Here is an 18,791-nt window from a genome sequence, read left to right as displayed (position 1 = left end):
GTCTTCTTCCAGAAGCTATGCAGGGACAAAAATGCATTTCCTTGAATTAAATGAAAATGTATTACTGAATGAACCCGTCTTGTGTAGATTAAAAAAATATATACGACTTTATTGCATCCACAGACTGGAGTCTAGATAATAGTGAAATTGACAGAATTTATATAGAATCAGTAAGTAGCAAGAAGTCTTGTGTTGAGGCTTTGAGGATGGAAATATGATTGACAACTTGTACAAAGAACTGAGAATCTTGGGTTTCTCCTCTATCTTCAGTTTTGCTCACAGCTGCTAACAATTTCTAAAAATGTGTGGCCTTCCAATAACACCTGCTTAGTATATTAATTCTAGATTTATTTCTGTTTTCACATTTCTTCCAATTTTATGTTTGGATGTAGAAGTAAATATATTTGTATAGACCGCCATACTAAACTGGAAGTGTAACTCTTTTTTTTTTTTTTTTCTTTTGAGACGGAGTCTCGCTCTGTCGCCCAGCCTGGAGTGCAGTGGCCGGATCTCAGCTCACTGCAAGCTCCGCCTCACAGGTTCACGCCATTCTCCTGCCTCAGCCTCCCGAGTAGCTGGGACTACAGGCGCCCGTCACAGCGCCCGGCTAGTTTTTTGTATTTTTTAGTAGAGACGGGGTTTCACCGGGTTAGCCAGGATGGTCTCAATCTCCTGACCTCGTGATCCGCGCGTCTCGGCCTCCCAAAGTGCTGGGATTACAGGCTTGAGCCACCGCGCCCGGCTCAGCCGAAGATGTTAACAAAGTTTATTCAGTGTCTTTTCTCCAACTCCCACATTCAGTTTCATAGGATTTCTCCACTTTCTTTCCAGCTGTTGTTGTTGCCCTGAGTTCTGTCCTTTGCTTCTTCAAGTAAGGCAGGCCATGGGTTCCCACCTGAATTGCATTTGCCACACATGGTGTCTACAAGGGACCTGCCCCCAGGCCACAAGTAATATAAATTGCTAATTGTCCCATTGCTCTTCTGTTCTTCCAAGTGTAGACCCCGCCCCCACTCCAGTCTGTCTGTTTGAGACACTTTGCAGTGCCTTCAGATAGTTATTTTTATATTTTATCCAGGATTAACATTGTCATTTTCAGTAACATAGTCAAATAAAAGCTACTTTGCCATTCTCTAAAGCAGAGTTTGTATTTTTTAATCAATAAATACTCATTTTAAGCATATAGTTAATGAAGCTCGGAAGTGTATAGCTCTACATAATCACCACAACAATCACGATTACAGAATTTTCATTACTCCAGAAGTTGTCTCATGCGCCATACAATTAGTTGCTCCACTGCCAGCTCCAGCTTCAGTGGTCATGTATCTGCCTCTGTCACTACAGTTTTGCTTCTGGAATTTCATGAAAATGGAATCATAGACTATATAGCTTTTTGGGAGGTTGGCTTACTTAACGCAGGTAATGTTTTTGAAAGTCACTCATACTCTGTATGTCAGTACACCCCTGTATTGCTGAGTATTTTTCCATTGCGTGAATATACTACAATTTGTTTATCCAGTCACCTTTATTTCTTTTGAGTAAATACCCAGGTGTAGAATCTGTGGGTTATGTGGAAAGTGTTTGTTTAACTTTATCAGAAACTGTGAACTCAAAGCAGTTGTGTTGTTTTATTTTCCCATGATCAAATGCATGAGAGTTCTAATAGCTCCACATATTTTCTGGATACAGTTCTTTTGTCATATAAAAGGACTATGAATATCTTCTTTCAGTCTGTGACTTGATTTTTTTATTTTCTTAATGGTGTTTTTCAGAGCTGAAATTTTTCATTTTATGAAATTCAGTGTTTTTAAAATTTTATGATTCACGCTTTTTGTATTAAATTTAAATTTGTAAGTCTCTCTCAGCTTGCATCTGCAAATTTTGATGTTTTTATTTAGTTGGAAATATTTTCTGAAAATTTCCTTTTTGATTATCCTTTGACCCCGAATTATTAATAGTTACTTAGAAGTATATTGTTTAGTTTCCAAACATTTGGGGCTTATCTAGACATCTTATTTTTATTGAGATTTAATTTACTTTCACTGTTGTCAGAGAACATATTCCATATGAATTTGTCTTTACTCTATTGAGACTTGTTTAGGTTCCACCTTGGTGAGTAGTCTGTTTGCTCTTGAGAAGGGTATGTATTGTAAAATTACCGAAAGTGCTTTTCTATAAATGTCAAATGGGTTTAGATGGTTGATAGTATTCTTTACATATTCTGGCTGTTTACAGATTTACCCCCTTTGGTTTGTTTCTTTCAGGTGCTGACAAATATTAACATCAACTATGATTTTGGACTTTAAAAAATCTCATTTTACTTTTGTCAAGTTTTGCTTAATGTATTTTGGAACTATTTAATTAGGTGACTATACATTTATGACTGTAACATCTTCCAGATGTATTTGTTCTTTATTACTATGAAATGTCCTTCTTTGTGGCTAGTAGTAACATTCCTCTAGTTGAAATCTGTTTTGTCTGATATTTCTGTAGCCACCTCAGCTTGTATTTGTATGTCTTTTTAGTGGTTAGTGTTTCTCTATCTTTTTTCATCCTTTTACTTTCAGCCTATTTGTATCTTTGTTTTTTTAAAATAAGTCTCTTGTAGACAGAATGAATATATTTGTGTCTTTTTTTTTTTTTTTTTTTTTATTTTTTTTTGGGAGTCAGAGTCTCCCTCTGTCGCCCAGGCTGGAGTGAAGTGGCACAATCCTGGCTCACTGCAGCCTCTGCCTCCTGAGTTGAAGCGATTTTTGTGCCTCAGCCTCCGGAGTAGCTGGGACTATGGGCATGCATCTCCACTTCCAGCTAATTTTTGTATTTTTAGTAGACATGGGGGTTTCACCATGTTGGCCAGGCTGGTCTTGAACTCCTGACCTCACACTTGGTCTTGTCCTGACCTCACACTTGAGGTCTGACTGCCTTGTCCTCCCAAAGTGCTGGGATTACAGGGGTAGGCCACCACGCCCAGCGCCTAGGTAATTTTTTTTTTATTTTTTGTAGACACAGGGTCTCACTATGTTACCCAGGCTGCTTATGAACTCCTGGGCTGAAGTGATCCTCCCACCTTGGCCTCCCAAACTGTCGGGATTACAGCTGTGAGCCACCACACGCAGCCTATTTGAATCTTGCTTTCATAGACACTGATAATCTCTGCCTTCTCATTGGAGTGTTTAGTCCATTTACATTGAATACAAGTAAAGGTATAGTTGGATTTAGGGCAGTCATTTTCGCTATTTGTTTTATGATTGCCTAACCTGTTTGGTTTTGCATTTCAATTTTTTTTTTTTTTTTTTTTTTTTGAGATAGAATCTTGTTCTGTCCCCAGGCAGTGGTGCCATCTCAGCTTACTGCAACTTCTGCCTCAGCCTCCCTAGTAGCTGGGACTATAGGTGTGCACCACCACACTCAGCTAATTTTTGTATATTTGGTAGAGACAGGGTTTTGCTATGTTGGTCAAGCTAGTCTCAAACTCCTGGGCTCAGGTCATCCGCCAGCCTCAGCCTCCTAAAATGCTGGGATTACAGGCCTATTTTTTAGAGCATTTTTAAGTTCATGTCAAAACTGAACAGAAAAACAGAAAGATCCTATATACTTATTCCCTGCACACACACAGTATCTCTCACTGTCAGTATCTGGCACCAGAGAAGTCCATTTGTAGAAACGCTGGAGCTACATTAACACGTTATTGTCACCCAAAATTCATAGTTTACATTAGGGTTCACTGTTGATATTGCTATTGTGGGTTTTGACAAATATGTAATGGCATATGTTCACCATTATATTATCTTACAAAATGGTTTCACTGCCCTGAAAATCCTCTTTGCTCTGCCTGTTTATCCCTCCCTCCCTGCTCCCCCCTGGAAACCACTGATCTTTTTACTCTCTCCAAAATGTTGCCTTTTCCAAAATGCCATATGGTTAGAATCTGGAAGGCTATATACCATGTAGCCTTTTCAGAGTGGCTTCATTCACTTGGTAATAGGCATTTAAATTCCTCCTAACCTGTTTTTGCTTATCTATTCCTACATTCTGTTGTATTTTTTGTCAGTCACATACGTTTTAATGATTCATTTTCATTCCTCTGTTACCTTTTTAGTTATGCATTTGCATTTTTTTCGTGATTGCCCTAGGATTACAGTATGGATCTTCAACTTATCAGGATTTTCTTAGGGTTAATGTTAAATTAGTTATGGTAAAAAATACATCAATCTTGCCATGTTATAGTTTCATTTATTAATACCTGTCTTTTACTTTTTTGTTTGCCATGTATATGATATTTATGTTTGTAATAAATGGTATTGGAATGTTTATTTTAAGTCAAGGTTCTATAGTCCACAGGCCAAATCCACCCTATTTCAAACCTATTTTGTACAGATTGTGAGCTAAGAATTGTCTTTGCATTTGAAACGTTTGAAAACATTTACAAGAAAAAATATTTCTGACACGCTAAAACTTCATGAAATTTAAACATTAGTGTCCATAACTAAGTTTTATTGAAACACATCTTTGCTCATTTATTTACATATTATCTATGGTTGCTTTCGTGCTAAAATAGCAGAGACATTCCCTGACTGCTGCTTGAAATAGTTGTATCTTGTAAAGAGGAAAGGAAATGAATATTTATACTCTTAAAATTTTTCTTATTTTCTTCATACCTTCTTAAAGACCTTAGTGTTATTTTTACCTTAAGCCTGAAGAATTTCCTATAGGCCCCACTCCCCCGCCTTCCCCCACCCCAGAGGTGGAGGTCTTACTTTGTTGCCCAGGGTGATCTCAAACTCCTAGCTTCAAGCAGTCTTCCTACCTCAGCCCCGCAAAGTGCCCAGTTTACAGAAGTAAGCCCCCATGCCCGGCCTGTTAGCATTTTTGATGGTGCAGTCCTGCTGGTGATGAATTCTCTAGGTTTCATCTGAAAATATTTTGATGTTGCCTTCGTTTTGAATATATAGTTTGCTGCATGTGGAATTCTTGGCTATGTAGCAGTTTAATTAGGATTTGGCTAAGTGTGGTTTTCTTTGGTGTTTATCATTTTAGGGTTAAACTCTTTGAATATGTAAGTTAAAAGTTCTTGCCAAATTTGGATGTGTTAGGCCATTATTTCCATAAAATTTATTTATGCCCTTTCTTTTTCTCTCCCCATTCTGGGACTCGAATTATATCCATGTTGGATTTTTGAATATGACCCACAGATCTTTGTGAGTCTGTTCATTTTTCATGATTCTTTTTTCTTTCTGTTCAGATTACTTACTTTCTCTTGATTAATTTACACGGATACTGATTCTGTATTTCTGCTCTGCTATTGAGCTTATCTAGTTAATTTTTTATTTCAGTTATTTCTTTGAATACATTTAGAACAGCTACTTTGTAGCCTTTGTTTTTTTTGTTTTTGTTTTTGTTTTTTTGCAAAATCCAACATCAGGGCTCACTAGGAGTTAGTTTCTGTGATTGTCTTTTGGTGACTATAGGTCTTATTCCCCCACTCCTTTTTGTTTTGTTTTGTTTTATTTGCATGTTTAGTAATTTTTGCTAGAAAACTGGACATGATAAATATTATTGTAATCCAAATTCTGTTACGTCTGTTATGTTCTTCTGAGAATTATTATTATTAGTAGTAGTAGTAGTAGTAGATAATTAGCTTGCTTGTAATCAAACATCAAACTTTGTCTCCCTGCTCAGTATAAAGCAGCTGATATATCCTCCTGGTTCTTCAAGCTTCTAGCTGCTGCCTTTTACCCTAACCTCCTGAAAGCAGATAGGTTCTCCCTTGTGTTCATGTACTTTTCTCTCAGTCAAGGAATTGGTGAGTGTTTAGATTTGGGGGCTTACATCCTGCATTTCTCTTTTTCAAGTTTTATCCTCTACACTTCCTGCTGCTTTGTCAGTGCAAGCTGTGACACCTTAATCCAGTAAGCCTCCAGTTTTATTCTTCTTGGGCTGTGAGCAGGTTGTAGAATACCATCAGTCAAGAAGCAGAAGCCTTAGAATCTTACTAGGTGCACTTTTATTTTTCAAGATTCTTTTCTGTTGTAGTTTTGTCTGCTTTTTGCTAAGCCCTCTGTGATCTCTCCAACACATGCATATTTTATCAACCAGGAGTTGTGGCAGAGTTTATGCTCAGATTTTCATTTTCATCCTTTCTGCAGTTCCCTCACTTCCAGAATTAGCCTAAATTTCCAGCTCTCGTTTCTTTTTTATTCTTTTTTTTTTTTTTTTGTAACAGTGTCTCTCTCTGTCACCCAGACTGGAGTGCAGGGGTCACAACCTCGGCTCACTGCAACCTCCGTCTCCCGGGTTCAAGCAATTCTACTACCTCAGCCTCCCAATTAGCTAGGATTACAGGCGCCCACCACCACACCCAGCTAAGTTTTGTATTTTTAGTAGAGACAGGGTTTCACCACGTTAGCTAGGCTGGTCTCAAACTCCTGACCTCAGATGAGCCACCGCGCCCGGCCTCAGGCTCTCGTTTCTGTCCTCTATCACCTTTGAGGAAGTAAGTGGTGGTTTTATGCCATGAGAGCTGTGGGGTTTCAGGTACCATGATGCAAAAAAAGCCACAAAATTAGCAGTTATTGTACATTGCAGTTGCTGTCCTTCAAGGATAAGCTCTTTTCCCATTTCTGCCTGCTTTGGTTGCTTTCCAGTGCCTTCTATTAGTTGTTTATTGTATGGCATGTGCACATTTTATAATTATTATCTGAGGGACTGTTTCCCTTACTGTTTTACTCTGTTATTGCTGCATGCTGAAAAATCTCACCAAGCACATACAAACCATTTTCTTCATGTATAACATACTCATGTTAAATGGGGAAACATTTACCTCATTAGTGAAGCCTGAGAAATTGTTCTACCTTTGTGATACATGCTGTATCTTGTACATATTTCTTTGTTGTACCTTCTTGCAGGTTTGTGTTGACTTACATTTTCTTGCAAGTATGTGTTAAATGCCTCTGGTAACTTCTGAGCAGAAACGGTGTTTGTCTTGGCACTTCCATAAATACAGTTTTCGGCATTAAGTGACTTCACAGTAAATATTCTTAGAATGTGTTGTTTAAAAATTAACTGATGGGCATTTTTACCTTGATTTTTGTTTCCCATTCAATATAAATCATAAAACAGGGAAAATTGTAGTCTTTCTATACAAGGATTCATATGAATGCCACAAGGAAGCAGGGTCAAAAGTAGTTCCCAATATCCAGTCCACCTGTTCTTTTTTTTTTTTTGACGGAGTCTTGCTCTGTCACCCAGGCTGGAATGCAGTGGCATGATCTGGGCTCACTGCAACCTCCGCCTCCTGGTTTCAAGCTATTCTCCTGCCTCAGCCTCCCGTGTAACTGGGATTATAGGTGCGCGCCACTATGCCTAGCTAATTTTTTGTATTCTTTTTTTTTTTTTTCTTTTTGAGACAAAGTCTTGCTCTGTCTCCCAGCCTGGAGTGCAGTGGCCGGATCTCAGCTCACTGCAAGCTCCGCCTCCTGGGCTTACGCCATTCTCCTGCCTCAGCCTCCCGAGTAGCTGGGACTACAGGCGCCCGCCACCTCGCCCGGCTAGTTTTTTGTACTTTTTAGTAGAGACGGGGTTTCACTGTGTTAGCCAGGATGGTCTCGATCTCCTGACCTCGTGATCCGCCCGTCTCGGCCTCCCAAAGTGCTGGGATTACAGGCTTGAACCACCGCACCCGGCCTTTGTATTCTTAGTAGACATGGGGTTTCATCATCTTGGCCAGGGTGGTCTTTAACTCCTGACCTCAAGTGATCCACACACCTCGGCCTCCCAAAGTGTTGGGATTACAGGCGTGAGCCACTGTACCCAGCCAAGTCCACCTGTTCTGATTACAGTTCCTTCCATTCTAGGGATCAGTGTCATTCAATGATGTGACTGTGGACTTCACTCAGGAGGAGTGGCAGCACCTGGATCATGCTCAGAAGACTCTATATATGGATGTGATGTTGGAAAACTATTGCCACCTCATCTCTGTGGGTAAGAAAAATTCTCTGAAATTTTCAGTAGCATGTACTTCCTCTCAAAGTGCCTAAAGTATGTATAATCTTGAATTTCAGGAATAAAAGGTGATGAATTCCTTTTGGTTAGCAGAATGAATGATTGTGTCTTCACTTGCCCAGTGCAAGGTGCTACCTAGATTGATACACAAATGGGTATCTTAATTTGCAGTACTGAACATGCACCCTTCCTCACTTTCCAACAGTATTATAGCCCAATCAACGTAAGCCTTTTTTTCCCTTATCAGGGTGTCACATGACCAAACCTGATGTGATCCTCAAGTTAGAACGAGGAGAAGAGCCATGGACATCATTTTCAGGTCATACCTGCTTGGGTGAGTTTCTGGCTCCTAGGCAGACCTAGCAGAATGTAAATTTAAAGAGGTCAAATGGTGGGTGATACCTTTGAAATGTTTCAGGAGTATCTTTTTAAAGGCTCCTGACCTCTGAAAACCTTCACGCCTATAATCTACACTTTGGGAGGCCAAGGTAAGAGTTTCAGGCCACGAGTTCAAAGCCATCCTGGACAGCATAGCAAGACCCCATCACTACAAAAAGACAAAAATAAAAACTTAGTCAAGGTTGGGTGTGGTGGCTCATACCAGTCATCCCAGCACTTTGGGAGGCCAAGATGGGCAGATCCCTTGAGCCCAGGAGTTTGCGACCAGCCTGGGAATCATGGCAAAACCCCATCTTTACCAAAAAAAAAAAAGTTATCTGGGCATGGTGTTGTGCATCTTTAGTCCCAGCTACTCAGGAAGCTAAGGTGGGAGGATCACTTGAGCCCAGGAGGTCAAGTCTGTGGTCAGCCATGATTACACTGCTCCAGCCTGGAGACAGAGCAAGATCCTGTCTCCAAAAAAAAAAAAAAAAAAAGCCAGGAATGATGGCATACACCTGTGGTTCCAGCTACTTAGAAGGTTGAGGTAGGAGAATCACTTGAGTCCAAGGGTTCAAGGTTACAGTGAGCTAGAATTATGCCACTACACGCCAGCCTGGGCTACAGAGCCAAGACCCTGTCTCAAAAACAAAAACAGAACCAGACTTTTAAATATCACTCTTTCTACTGGTCATGGTGGCTCACACCTGTAATCCTAGCACTTCGCGAGGCTGAGGCAGGTGGATCACCTGAGGTCGGGAGTTTGAAACCAACCTGGCCAACATAGTGAAACTCTGTCTCTACTAAAAATACAAAAATTAGCTGGGTGTGGTGGCACATGCCTGTAGTCCCAGCCACTTGGGAGGCTGAGATCGGAGAATCGCTTAAACACAGTAGGCAGAGGTTCCAGTGAGCCAAGATCGTGCCACTGCGCTCCAGCCTGGGCAATACAGCAAGACTCCATTTCAAAAACACACACACACACACATATATATATATCACTTTTCCCAAATACATTCGTTCCTAGTTTGCTTCATATTATTAAAAATAACTGCCACTCTGAGTGTACCATAAGCCTTCTTTCTTTTAGATCTTTTTTATTGACTTGTGTCTCTTTTTCCAGCATTCTCAGTTCTTACCTTGCCATTGTGATAGATTTCATCAGGAAAGCTTTATGTATTTATTTATTTTTGGTTGTTTTTTGTTTTTGTTTTTGAGACGGAATCTTACTCTGTTGCCCAGGCTGGAGTGCAGTGGTGTGATCTCAGCTCACTGCAACCTCTGCCTCCCGGGTTCAAGCAATTCTTCTGCGTTGACCTCCTAAGTAGCTGGGATTACAGGCGTGCACCAACAGGCCCAGCTAACTTTTTTGTATTTTTAGTAGAGGTGGGGTTTCACCATATTGGCCAGGCTGGTCTCAAACTCCTGAGCTTGTGATCTGCCCACCTCGGCTTCCCAGAGTGCTGGGATTACAGACTTGAGCCACTGCACCTGGCACCATTATAATAGATTTCTTTCAGGCTTTCTTCAGTCTGTCTTTAAAAAGAGAGAAAATTATTGGTTAGTGGTCCTCTCCTTACTTAACATTTCCTTTCCTTCATACCACCTCGGCTTTATTTTCTGTGCTAAGTTCCCCTTCTCACTACAAATTTAGCTGTTAATTTTAGAAGTCACTTAACACGACCCAGGTTGATAAAGTCGAAGTTGCCATTTTCTTCCATTAAACCTTTCTGGTTCATTTTACATGGCTTTTCATCATTCCTGCAATCAATCCTTCATTTAAGTGACATAACACTAATTCTTATCCTAATTCCTTGAATGCTTATTTACAACTTGGCCTCTTTTCTTCACCACTGTGGCCATATCACCTGAAAAATGCTTGGCACATAATAGTCACAACAGATTTTATTTTTTTAAATATATGTTTATTGTTTCACTGGACACTTGGTCTCATTTCTCTCATATGCCCTCCCATGATCTACCTTTCAATTATAATGATTCCATCCATTCTCAGACTGACACTCTTTATTTTATGTGTAGATGGCACTGACGTCAATATACAAAGCACATTTCTCCTACCTTCACTCCAGTTCATCAGGCGTACTATAGTCTTATCATCTCACCTATTTTCTGACAATGTGTCAGAAATGAAAATCACTGGCTTTTTCAGCTTTTAACATTTTTCCCATTTATTTATTTATTTATTTATTTGTTATTTATTATTATTATTATTTTTTGAGACGGAGTCTTGCTCTGTCGGCCAGGCTGGAGTGCAGTGGTGCAATCTCGGCTCACTGCAAGCTCCGCCTCCCGGGTTCACGCCATTCTCCTGCCTCAGCCTCCCAAGTAGCTGGGACTACAGGCACCTGCCACCACGCCCGGCTAATTTTTGTTTTTTTGTATTTTTTAGTAGAGACGGGGTTTCACCGTGTTAGCCAGGATGGTCTTGATCTCCTGACCTTGTGATCCACCTGCCTTGGCCTCCCAAAGTGCTGGGATTACAGGCGTGAGCCACCGTGTCCAGCCTATACTATATATCTTCTAAGTCTCAAGATTTCTCTGTGAACTCTTCCTTGATTACCGCACATCATATGTACCTTATTTTTTTCTGAATTCCTGTGCTAACTACTGACTATAACACAAACATGCACAATTCTTGAATACAGTCGTATAATTTCTTTCCTAATTGTTTATGCTTAAAGATTTTTAAGGATGCTTCAGGATTCTTTCCCTCAAAAATAAGATCCCTTTTGAATCTTCATTTTTTTGAGGGAATCAAGCATTCTTAAGGATTCTTTTCCTAAAATATAAGATCCCTTTTGAAACTTCATTACTGTGGTATTATTTAACATGTTAGGTGTTCAGTAGTTGCTGCGTTAATTGCTTATGGAGCTATGTAAGGGAGATATCTTTTCATCCATTCAGAAAGCATATACTAGCAAGTTCTTTTTAGATGTACCTACTCATGCTGTGTCCCCATAGATTGTGCTTGAAGTGGTTGCATTCTGCCAGACATCATCTAACTATGATTATGCAGTGATCATGTAAACTCAAAAGAATTTTTTTTTTTTTTTTAAGACGGAGTCTCGCTCTGTCGTCCAGGCTGGAGCGTAGTGGTGTGATCTTGGCTCACTGTAAACTCCACCTCCCAGGTTCAATTGATGCTCTTGACTCAGCCTCCGGAGTAGCTGGGACTACAGGCGCATGCCACCATGACTGGCCAGCTTTTTTTGTATTTTTATTAGGGACAGTTTCACCATGTTGGCCAGGCTGGTCTGGAACTCCTGACCTCAGGTGATCTGCCAGCCTCGGCCTGTCAAAGTGCTGGGATTACAGGCATGAGCCACTGTGCCCAGCCCAAAAGAGTTTAAGGATCACCAAAAAAGTATTTCTATGACAAAGGATCACTATCAAGTCTGCATTTTTCATGAAATATTTATGTCAAAGTGTAAGATTATTAAAAGAGTTGTTAACATAATTTTTCTAGACAATAATTATATTGTCTAGAAAATTTTAAAGAAATAGAGCTTAAGGCCAGGCGCGGCACTCTAGCCTGGTCGACAGAGCGAGACTCCGTCTCAAAAAAAAAGACATAGAGTTTAAAATGGTGGGGGAAATATATGAAGGGTTTATGAGATCGTGGAATGGTATGATTTCTTTGAAGATTCTCTGAAGATAAATGGAAGTAAACCTGGAAGGCAAGCTAATTAATTAAAAGAATGTGGCCGGGCGCGGTGGCTCAAGCCTGTAATCCCAGCACTTTGGGAGGCCGGGACGGGTGGATCACGAGGTCAGGAGATCGAGACCATCCTGGCTAACACGGTGAAACCCGATCTCTACTAAAAAAATATGAAAAACTAGCCGGGCATGGTGGCGGGCGCCTGTAGTGCCAGCTACTCGAGAGGCTGAGGCAGGAGAATGGTGTCAACCCGGGAGGCGGAGCTTGCACTGAGCTGAGATCCAGTCACTGCACTCCAGCCTGGGTGACAGAGTGAGACTCCGTCTCAAAAAAATAAATAAATAAAATAAAAAAAAAAATAAAAGAATGTGTACACAAGTGTGTTATTAGGAATAAGTAAGGTATATATAGGGCAGTAAGTATCAGGCCTGACTGAGGCAAAAACTACCTGTTATAAACAGGTGAGATCTGTCAGGTATGTGGACAACCCTGAAAACTTGTGAGAATATAAAAAATGAATCTAGACAGTATAGTTTTGTTTATAGGAGAAATTCCTTGTATATGTTAGTATTGGAGTTTTTGGACTCAATGAAGAAATAGGTTTTTGAGCATAGCTTTAACATTGCTTCATTAGATATAGATGATTGCAAGGTAAGTAAAGTTAGAAATAGCTATACTTTTATAAGAGAAATGAAGGTTAAAGTTAATATATGATCTAGGACCAGATTGTTTAATCTACCATATGAAATTAGTATTCTAATCTACCATATGAAAAGCTGGAATAAAGGAACGTTACTGCATTGGGGAAGGATGTAAGCCAGTCTTTCCTTAAACCTGAAAAAGTGAGTCAGTAACTGAAAAGAGGACTAATCATGAGAGCTTTGTTATTGAACAATTCTGAAAGTGATTTAGCAGCTGTCTGAATACAGCAATTGAATATATTCTGATCTGTTTTAAAGTTGCTATTGGAAGTATTTTACTAATTTTCCCTTCATAAGAGAAAATAATTCCTACCTACGTAGAGGATAGAGCATAGACTATAGGATTGTTTTGCTAAATACTAGAAAATGAATTGATAATTTAAAAACTAAATTAATCAATGACAACTGCATAGAGGAGGTGGGTTCAACAGCTGTATGTGTTTTACCACAGTCATCTAGGGATGTGTGTATAAAAGTATTGGTGATCGGCCAGGCACAGTGGCTCATACCTGTAATCCCAGCACTTTGGGAGGCCGAGGCGGGCAGATCAAGAGGACAGGAGTTCAAGACTAGCCTGGCTGGCCTGGTGAAACCCCCATCTCTACTAAAAATACAAAAAATTAGCTAGGCGTGGTGGCACGTGCCTGTAATCCCAGCTACTCAGGAGGCTGAGGCAGGAGAATCGCTTGAACCCGGGAGGCAGAGGTTGCGGTGAGCTGAGATCATGCCACTGCACTCCAGCCTGTGCGACAAAGTGAGACTCTGTCTCAAAAAAAAAAAAAAATTATAGGTGATCTGTGTCCTCCAGAAGTAACCTTTCTTCTAGTATTATCACTAAACAAAGATTTTTACTAATTTTTCTTGTCCATCCTACTTACATTTTAATGCTTTTGATAGGTTCACTTCATTTTTTCTGAACACTTACCTAACCATCAACCCCCTTCTACCATTCTTTGACTTCTTGGTTGGTTTCACTTTCTCTAGGTTCTAGTGCAAAATGCAGAAGGTATTAATGCTTATTCTTTACATCTTCATCCTTTTCCACTCTGAAGCAGTTTTTGTTTAGGTTCCCCTCCCCGCACCCCCGCCAGGCCAGTGGTCATTTGTCCTGGGTCTCTTTTTGTGCCATATGCTAGACCCTAGTAAAATTCCTTTGCATAGCAAATGTGTGAAGATTCACAAATTATATTTTTTTCTAGAAGAAAACTGGAAAGCTGAAGACTTTTTAGTAAAATTCAAGGAACACCAAGAGAAGTATTCTAGATCAGTTGTAAGCATCAACCACAAAAAACTCGTGAAGGAGAAAAGTAAAATATATGAAAAGACATTTACTCTAGGCAAAAGCCCTGTTAATTCAAAAAATCTACCTCCTGAATATGATACTCATGGAAGGATTTTGAAAAATGTTTCAGAATTAATCATCAGTAATCTAAATCCTGCAAGAAAGAGACTTAGTGAGTATAATGGATATGGGAAATCACTCCTGAGTACTAAACAAGAGACTGCTCATCCTGAAGTCAAATCCCATAATCAAAGTGACAGAGCTTTCAGTCATAATGAAGTTCTTATGCAGTATCAGAAAACAGAAACTCCAGCACAGTCATTTGGATATAATGACTGTGAAAAATCATTCCTTAAAAGGGGAGGCCTGATGACACATAATAGACCTTACAGAGGAGAAAACCCATCTGTATATAATAAAAAGAGAAGAACAACCAATATTGAAAAAAAACATACATGCAATGAATGTGGTAAATCCTTCTGCAGGAAATCAGTATTGATTCTGCATCAGGGAATTCACTCAGAAGAAAAACCCTATCAATGTCATCAATGTGGAAATGCATTTAGAAGGAAATCATATCTCATTGATCATCAGAGGACTCACACAGGTGAGAAACCCTTTGTTTGCAATGAATGTGGTAAGTCCTTCCGCCTAAAGACAGCCCTCACTGATCATCAGAGAACACACACAGGGGAGAAATCTTATGAATGTCTGCAGTGTAGGAATGCCTTCAGATTGAAGTCACACCTCATTCGTCATCAGAGAACTCACACGGGAGAGAAACCATATGAGTGTAATGACTGTGGGAAGTCCTTCCGCCAGAAGACCACACTCTCTCTACATCAGAGAATTCATACAGGTGAGAAACCCTATATTTGTAAAGAATGTGGGAAGTCCTTTCACCAGAAGGCAAATCTTACTGTACACCAGAGAACTCATACAGGGGAAAAGCCCTACATTTGTAATGAATGTGGGAAATCCTTCTCCCAGAAGACAACCCTTGCTCTTCATGAGAAAACCCATAATGAGGAGAAACCCTATATTTGTAGTGAATGTGGAAAGTCCTTCCGCCAGAAGACAACCCTTGTGGCACATCAGAGAACACATACAGGGGAGAAATCTTACGAATGTCCTCACTGTGGGAAGGCCTTTAGAATGAAGTCATACCTCATTGATCATCACCGAACTCACACAGGAGAGAAACCGTATGAATGTAATGAATGTGGTAAATCATTCAGTCAAAAGACAAATCTCAATCTACATCAGAGAATTCATACGGGAGAGAAACCCTATATTTGTAATGAATGTGGGAAGTCCTTTCGCCAGAAAGCAACCCTCACTGTACATCAGAAAATACATACAGGCCAGAAATCCTATGAATGTCCTCAGTGTGGGAAAGCCTTTAGCAGGAAGTCATATCTCATTCATCATCAAAGAACTCATACGGGAGAAAAACCATATAAATGTAGTGAATGTGGAAAGTGCTTCCGCCAGAAGACAAATCTTATTGTACATCAGAGAACTCACACAGGTGAGAAACCCTATGTTTGTAATGAATGTGGTAAGTCTTTCAGTTATAAGAGAAACCTCATTGTCCATCAAAGAACTCACAAGGGAGAAAACATTGAAATGCAATAAATGATGTGGTTTCTTATATGAATTATTTACAAGCTATTGTAAACCTTTAGTTTTAAAAAGAAAAGCATGCTGAAACATGTTAATGTAATTTTAAATCACAAGTCTAATAATTATTAAAGTACCATACTGAATAACTGTCTACTGTTTACTAGCATATAAAATGGGTGTGATCCTTATTATTGAACTCTATCAGCTATGAAGCAACTGCTCTTCCTACTGACTCAAATAGTTTATTTTTAAAAAATACTTATATAACACATGCAGAGACAAGATACGGAATGATTATAAGCATTAATCTCCATAAGAGAAAATATTTATGAACTATATTTCTTGTTGCACTCTGTAATAAAAAGCAGTTAGTTGTTACTTACCTAAGAGTTACCACTTCCATACCCTATAACATCAAAACGTAGTTTTTGCATGTTTATAATTTTATATATATATATTTTATCAGACATCATGAATTCTTTTATGTCTTGCTTATTTCACTCAGTGTTTTTAAGATCTGTACATTATTGCATGTGGCAGTAGTGTATTTTCATTTTGCATACTATTCCATTTTAAGAATATATTCGTATTTATCCTATTGATGGATATTTGTATTTTTATACTTTTGTGTAATAATAAAATTGCTGCTGTAAATATTCTTGTTTATGTCATGTGTGTTTGTGTGTATGTATTTCTGTTGAATTTATACCTGGGACTGGAATTATTCATTCCAAGGGTATATACGAGGTTTTTTTTTTTTTTTGGTCATTCAGACTGGAGAATTTCTACTAAAAAGAAACCTTGCGGTTTTATAATTGTGGAAAGGCTATTAATAGATCATGGACATGTGAATGCAGTAAATGTAGACAGCCTTTAGCTGTCTCTCAATGCTTAAATGCAAAACAAGCAAATTCATATGGGAGGGAAATCCTCTAGTTGTCATGATTTTAGGGGTACTTTAGCCATAGCTTATTACACCTTATTTAATATCAAGGAATTAGAATTCATACAAAAGAAAGGGACATTGAGAAGGGAAATAGGTGAGGAGGATTTGAGAGTATCAGAGTCTTTTTTCTTTCTTTCTTTCTTTCTTTCTTTCTTTTTTTTTTTTTTTTGGAAACAGATTCTCGCTCTGTTGCCCAGGCTGGAGTGCAGTGGCGCAGTCTTGGCTCACTGCAACCTCTGCCTCCTGGGTTCAAGCACTTCTCCTGCCTCAGCCTCCTGAGTAGCTGGGATTACAGGCGTATGCCACTATGCCCAGCTAATTTTTATATTTTTAGTAGAGACGGGGTTTCACCACGTTGGTCAGGCTGGTCTCGAACTCCTGACCTCATGATCCTCCTGCCTCGGCCTCCCAAAGTGCTGGGATTACAGGATGACCCACCGCGCCTGGCTACAACACAAGCCTTTTATACCTTAATCTATGTCATAGGAAATGTAAGTCTCTGAAAATCCCAAATAAGTGACTAGAGATTTTTATGTTTGAGAATTGGAAATCTGCTAAGACAGTGACTTCCACAGTATCCTTTTGGCGAGAAGAGTAAGCTCAGTGGCAACTTGAACAGCATTATTGCAGGTCCTTCCTGGGAAGGATTACTTACAACCAATATTTACTACATTCATGAAGTCATTGTAATAAAATTCAGTAGAAATTGATATTTATTATCATTTTGAAACGGAGTCTCTATCGCCCAGGCTGGAGTGCAATGGTGTGGTCTCAACTCAGTGCAACCTCCGCCTCCTGGGTTCAGATGATTCTCCTGCCTCAGCCTCGCGAGTAGCTGGTACTACAGGTGCGTGCCACCACACCCAGCTACTTTTTGTATTTTTAGTAGAGACAGGGTTTCACTATGTTTGCCAGGCTGGTCTCGAACTCCTGACCTTGTGATCCATCTGCCTCGGCCTCCCAAAGTGTTGGGATTACAGGCGTGAGCCACTGTGCCCAGCCTGACAATTATTTGTTAAAAGATTTCGAACTGTAAACCATATCTGCATAAACAAGAAGATGGTTCATGGTTCAAATATTTGACTTTAAATATATTAAACAGACCCTCTAACCTGTTAGAAAGGGACAGCCATTGCCAATGAGTAGTAAATTGAACCATTGTTGTCAATCCTTATTTTTCTGATAATTTCATAGCAAAAAATGAACAGGGTGATGAGACAAAAGCAAAAAAATTTAGACTTGATAGTAGCATACAGAAAACACACGTTGTGTGTATGTGTGTATATATGTAAAATGCCTTGTCTATAATGATTAGACAGACGTCATTAAATTTAGCCTTAATTTATATATGCATAAAGATTTTTTAAAGACTATACATGGGATAAACCTATTAAGGTAACTAAAATAGGTAATTATAGGACTTATAATCAGAACTGTGAGAACCCAAGGATGTTGTCATTGTGAATTTATAGGGGAGTTATATAGTAGTATATGCTAACAGTGGTGACTAATGGAAGAATTGTACTCATGACCAAAGATGCAAGCCTACCTTGTTTTTCTAGGTGGAGAAGATGGCCTAACTGGATGTTTGTCCTAGCATCAACCCACCAAAGATTTGGGGAACATGTGAGTCACATTCTCTGGAACATTGTACTCCCCTTTGATTTTGCGTTTCCAGACATTTCAGTGGCTACCACAAAAAATAAAAAGTATCTGTGGTATCACTACATGTGCTGCCCTGTCTCCTGATTTACTGATTATCATGAAATAGCCATGTACTGTTTCAGTAGAACATTGTATCCAATGTTCACTTTATTTTCAAACATACTACGTATATTCATGTTTTATAGCTCTTGGATATGAAGAACTAGAAAGTATGATGTATTAATGGGCAGTTTTATAAATGGCCAAACTTCGAAACTTTGAGTCTGGGCATGGCGGCTCACACCTGTAATCCCAGCACTTTGGGAGGCTGAGGTCGGCGGATCACCTAAGACCAGGAGTTTGAGCCCAGCCTGGCCAACATGGTGAAACCTCCTCTCTACTAAAAATACAAAAGTTAGCCAGGTGTGTGGCGCATGCCTGTAATCCCAGCTACTCGGGGGCTTGAGGCAGGAGAATCACTTGAACCCAGTAGGTGGAGGTTGCAGTGGGCCGAGATGATGCCATTACACTCCT

The 18,791-nt window shown here is 39.5% G+C and overlaps 1 protein-coding gene across 2 annotated transcripts in view; it reads left to right on the top strand.

Annotated features, from left to right (window-relative positions):
- The window catches only part of ZNF567 (zinc finger protein 567), a 25,705-nt gene extending 7,373 nt beyond the window's left edge, over positions 1-18,332 (top strand). Inside the window, exons 1-4 of one of the 2 annotated variants that reach the window (XM_011984777.1) lie at positions 7,841-7,980; positions 8,249-8,335; positions 13,959-15,572; positions 18,176-18,332. In XM_011984777.1, the coding sequence (XP_011840167.1) occupies positions 7,938-7,980; positions 8,249-8,335; positions 13,959-15,572; positions 18,176-18,210 (1,779 nt within the window). In that variant the 5' untranslated portion in view covers positions 7,841-7,937 and the 3' untranslated portion in view covers positions 18,211-18,332. Of the gene's footprint in view, positions 1-7,840; positions 7,981-8,248; positions 8,336-13,958; positions 16,530-18,175 lie in introns of those variants that run through there. The other variant, XM_011984776.1, reaches the window with a different exon arrangement.
- Positions 18,333-18,791: the final 459 nt, after the last annotated feature.

This window comes from Mandrillus leucophaeus, unplaced genomic scaffold, assembly GCF_000951045.1.
Source record: "Mandrillus leucophaeus isolate KB7577 unplaced genomic scaffold, Mleu.le_1.0 Scaffold274, whole genome shotgun sequence".
NCBI classification, from domain to species: domain Eukaryota; kingdom Metazoa; phylum Chordata; class Mammalia; order Primates; family Cercopithecidae; genus Mandrillus; species Mandrillus leucophaeus.
This window is presented reverse-complemented; position numbering and strand designations above follow the sequence as displayed.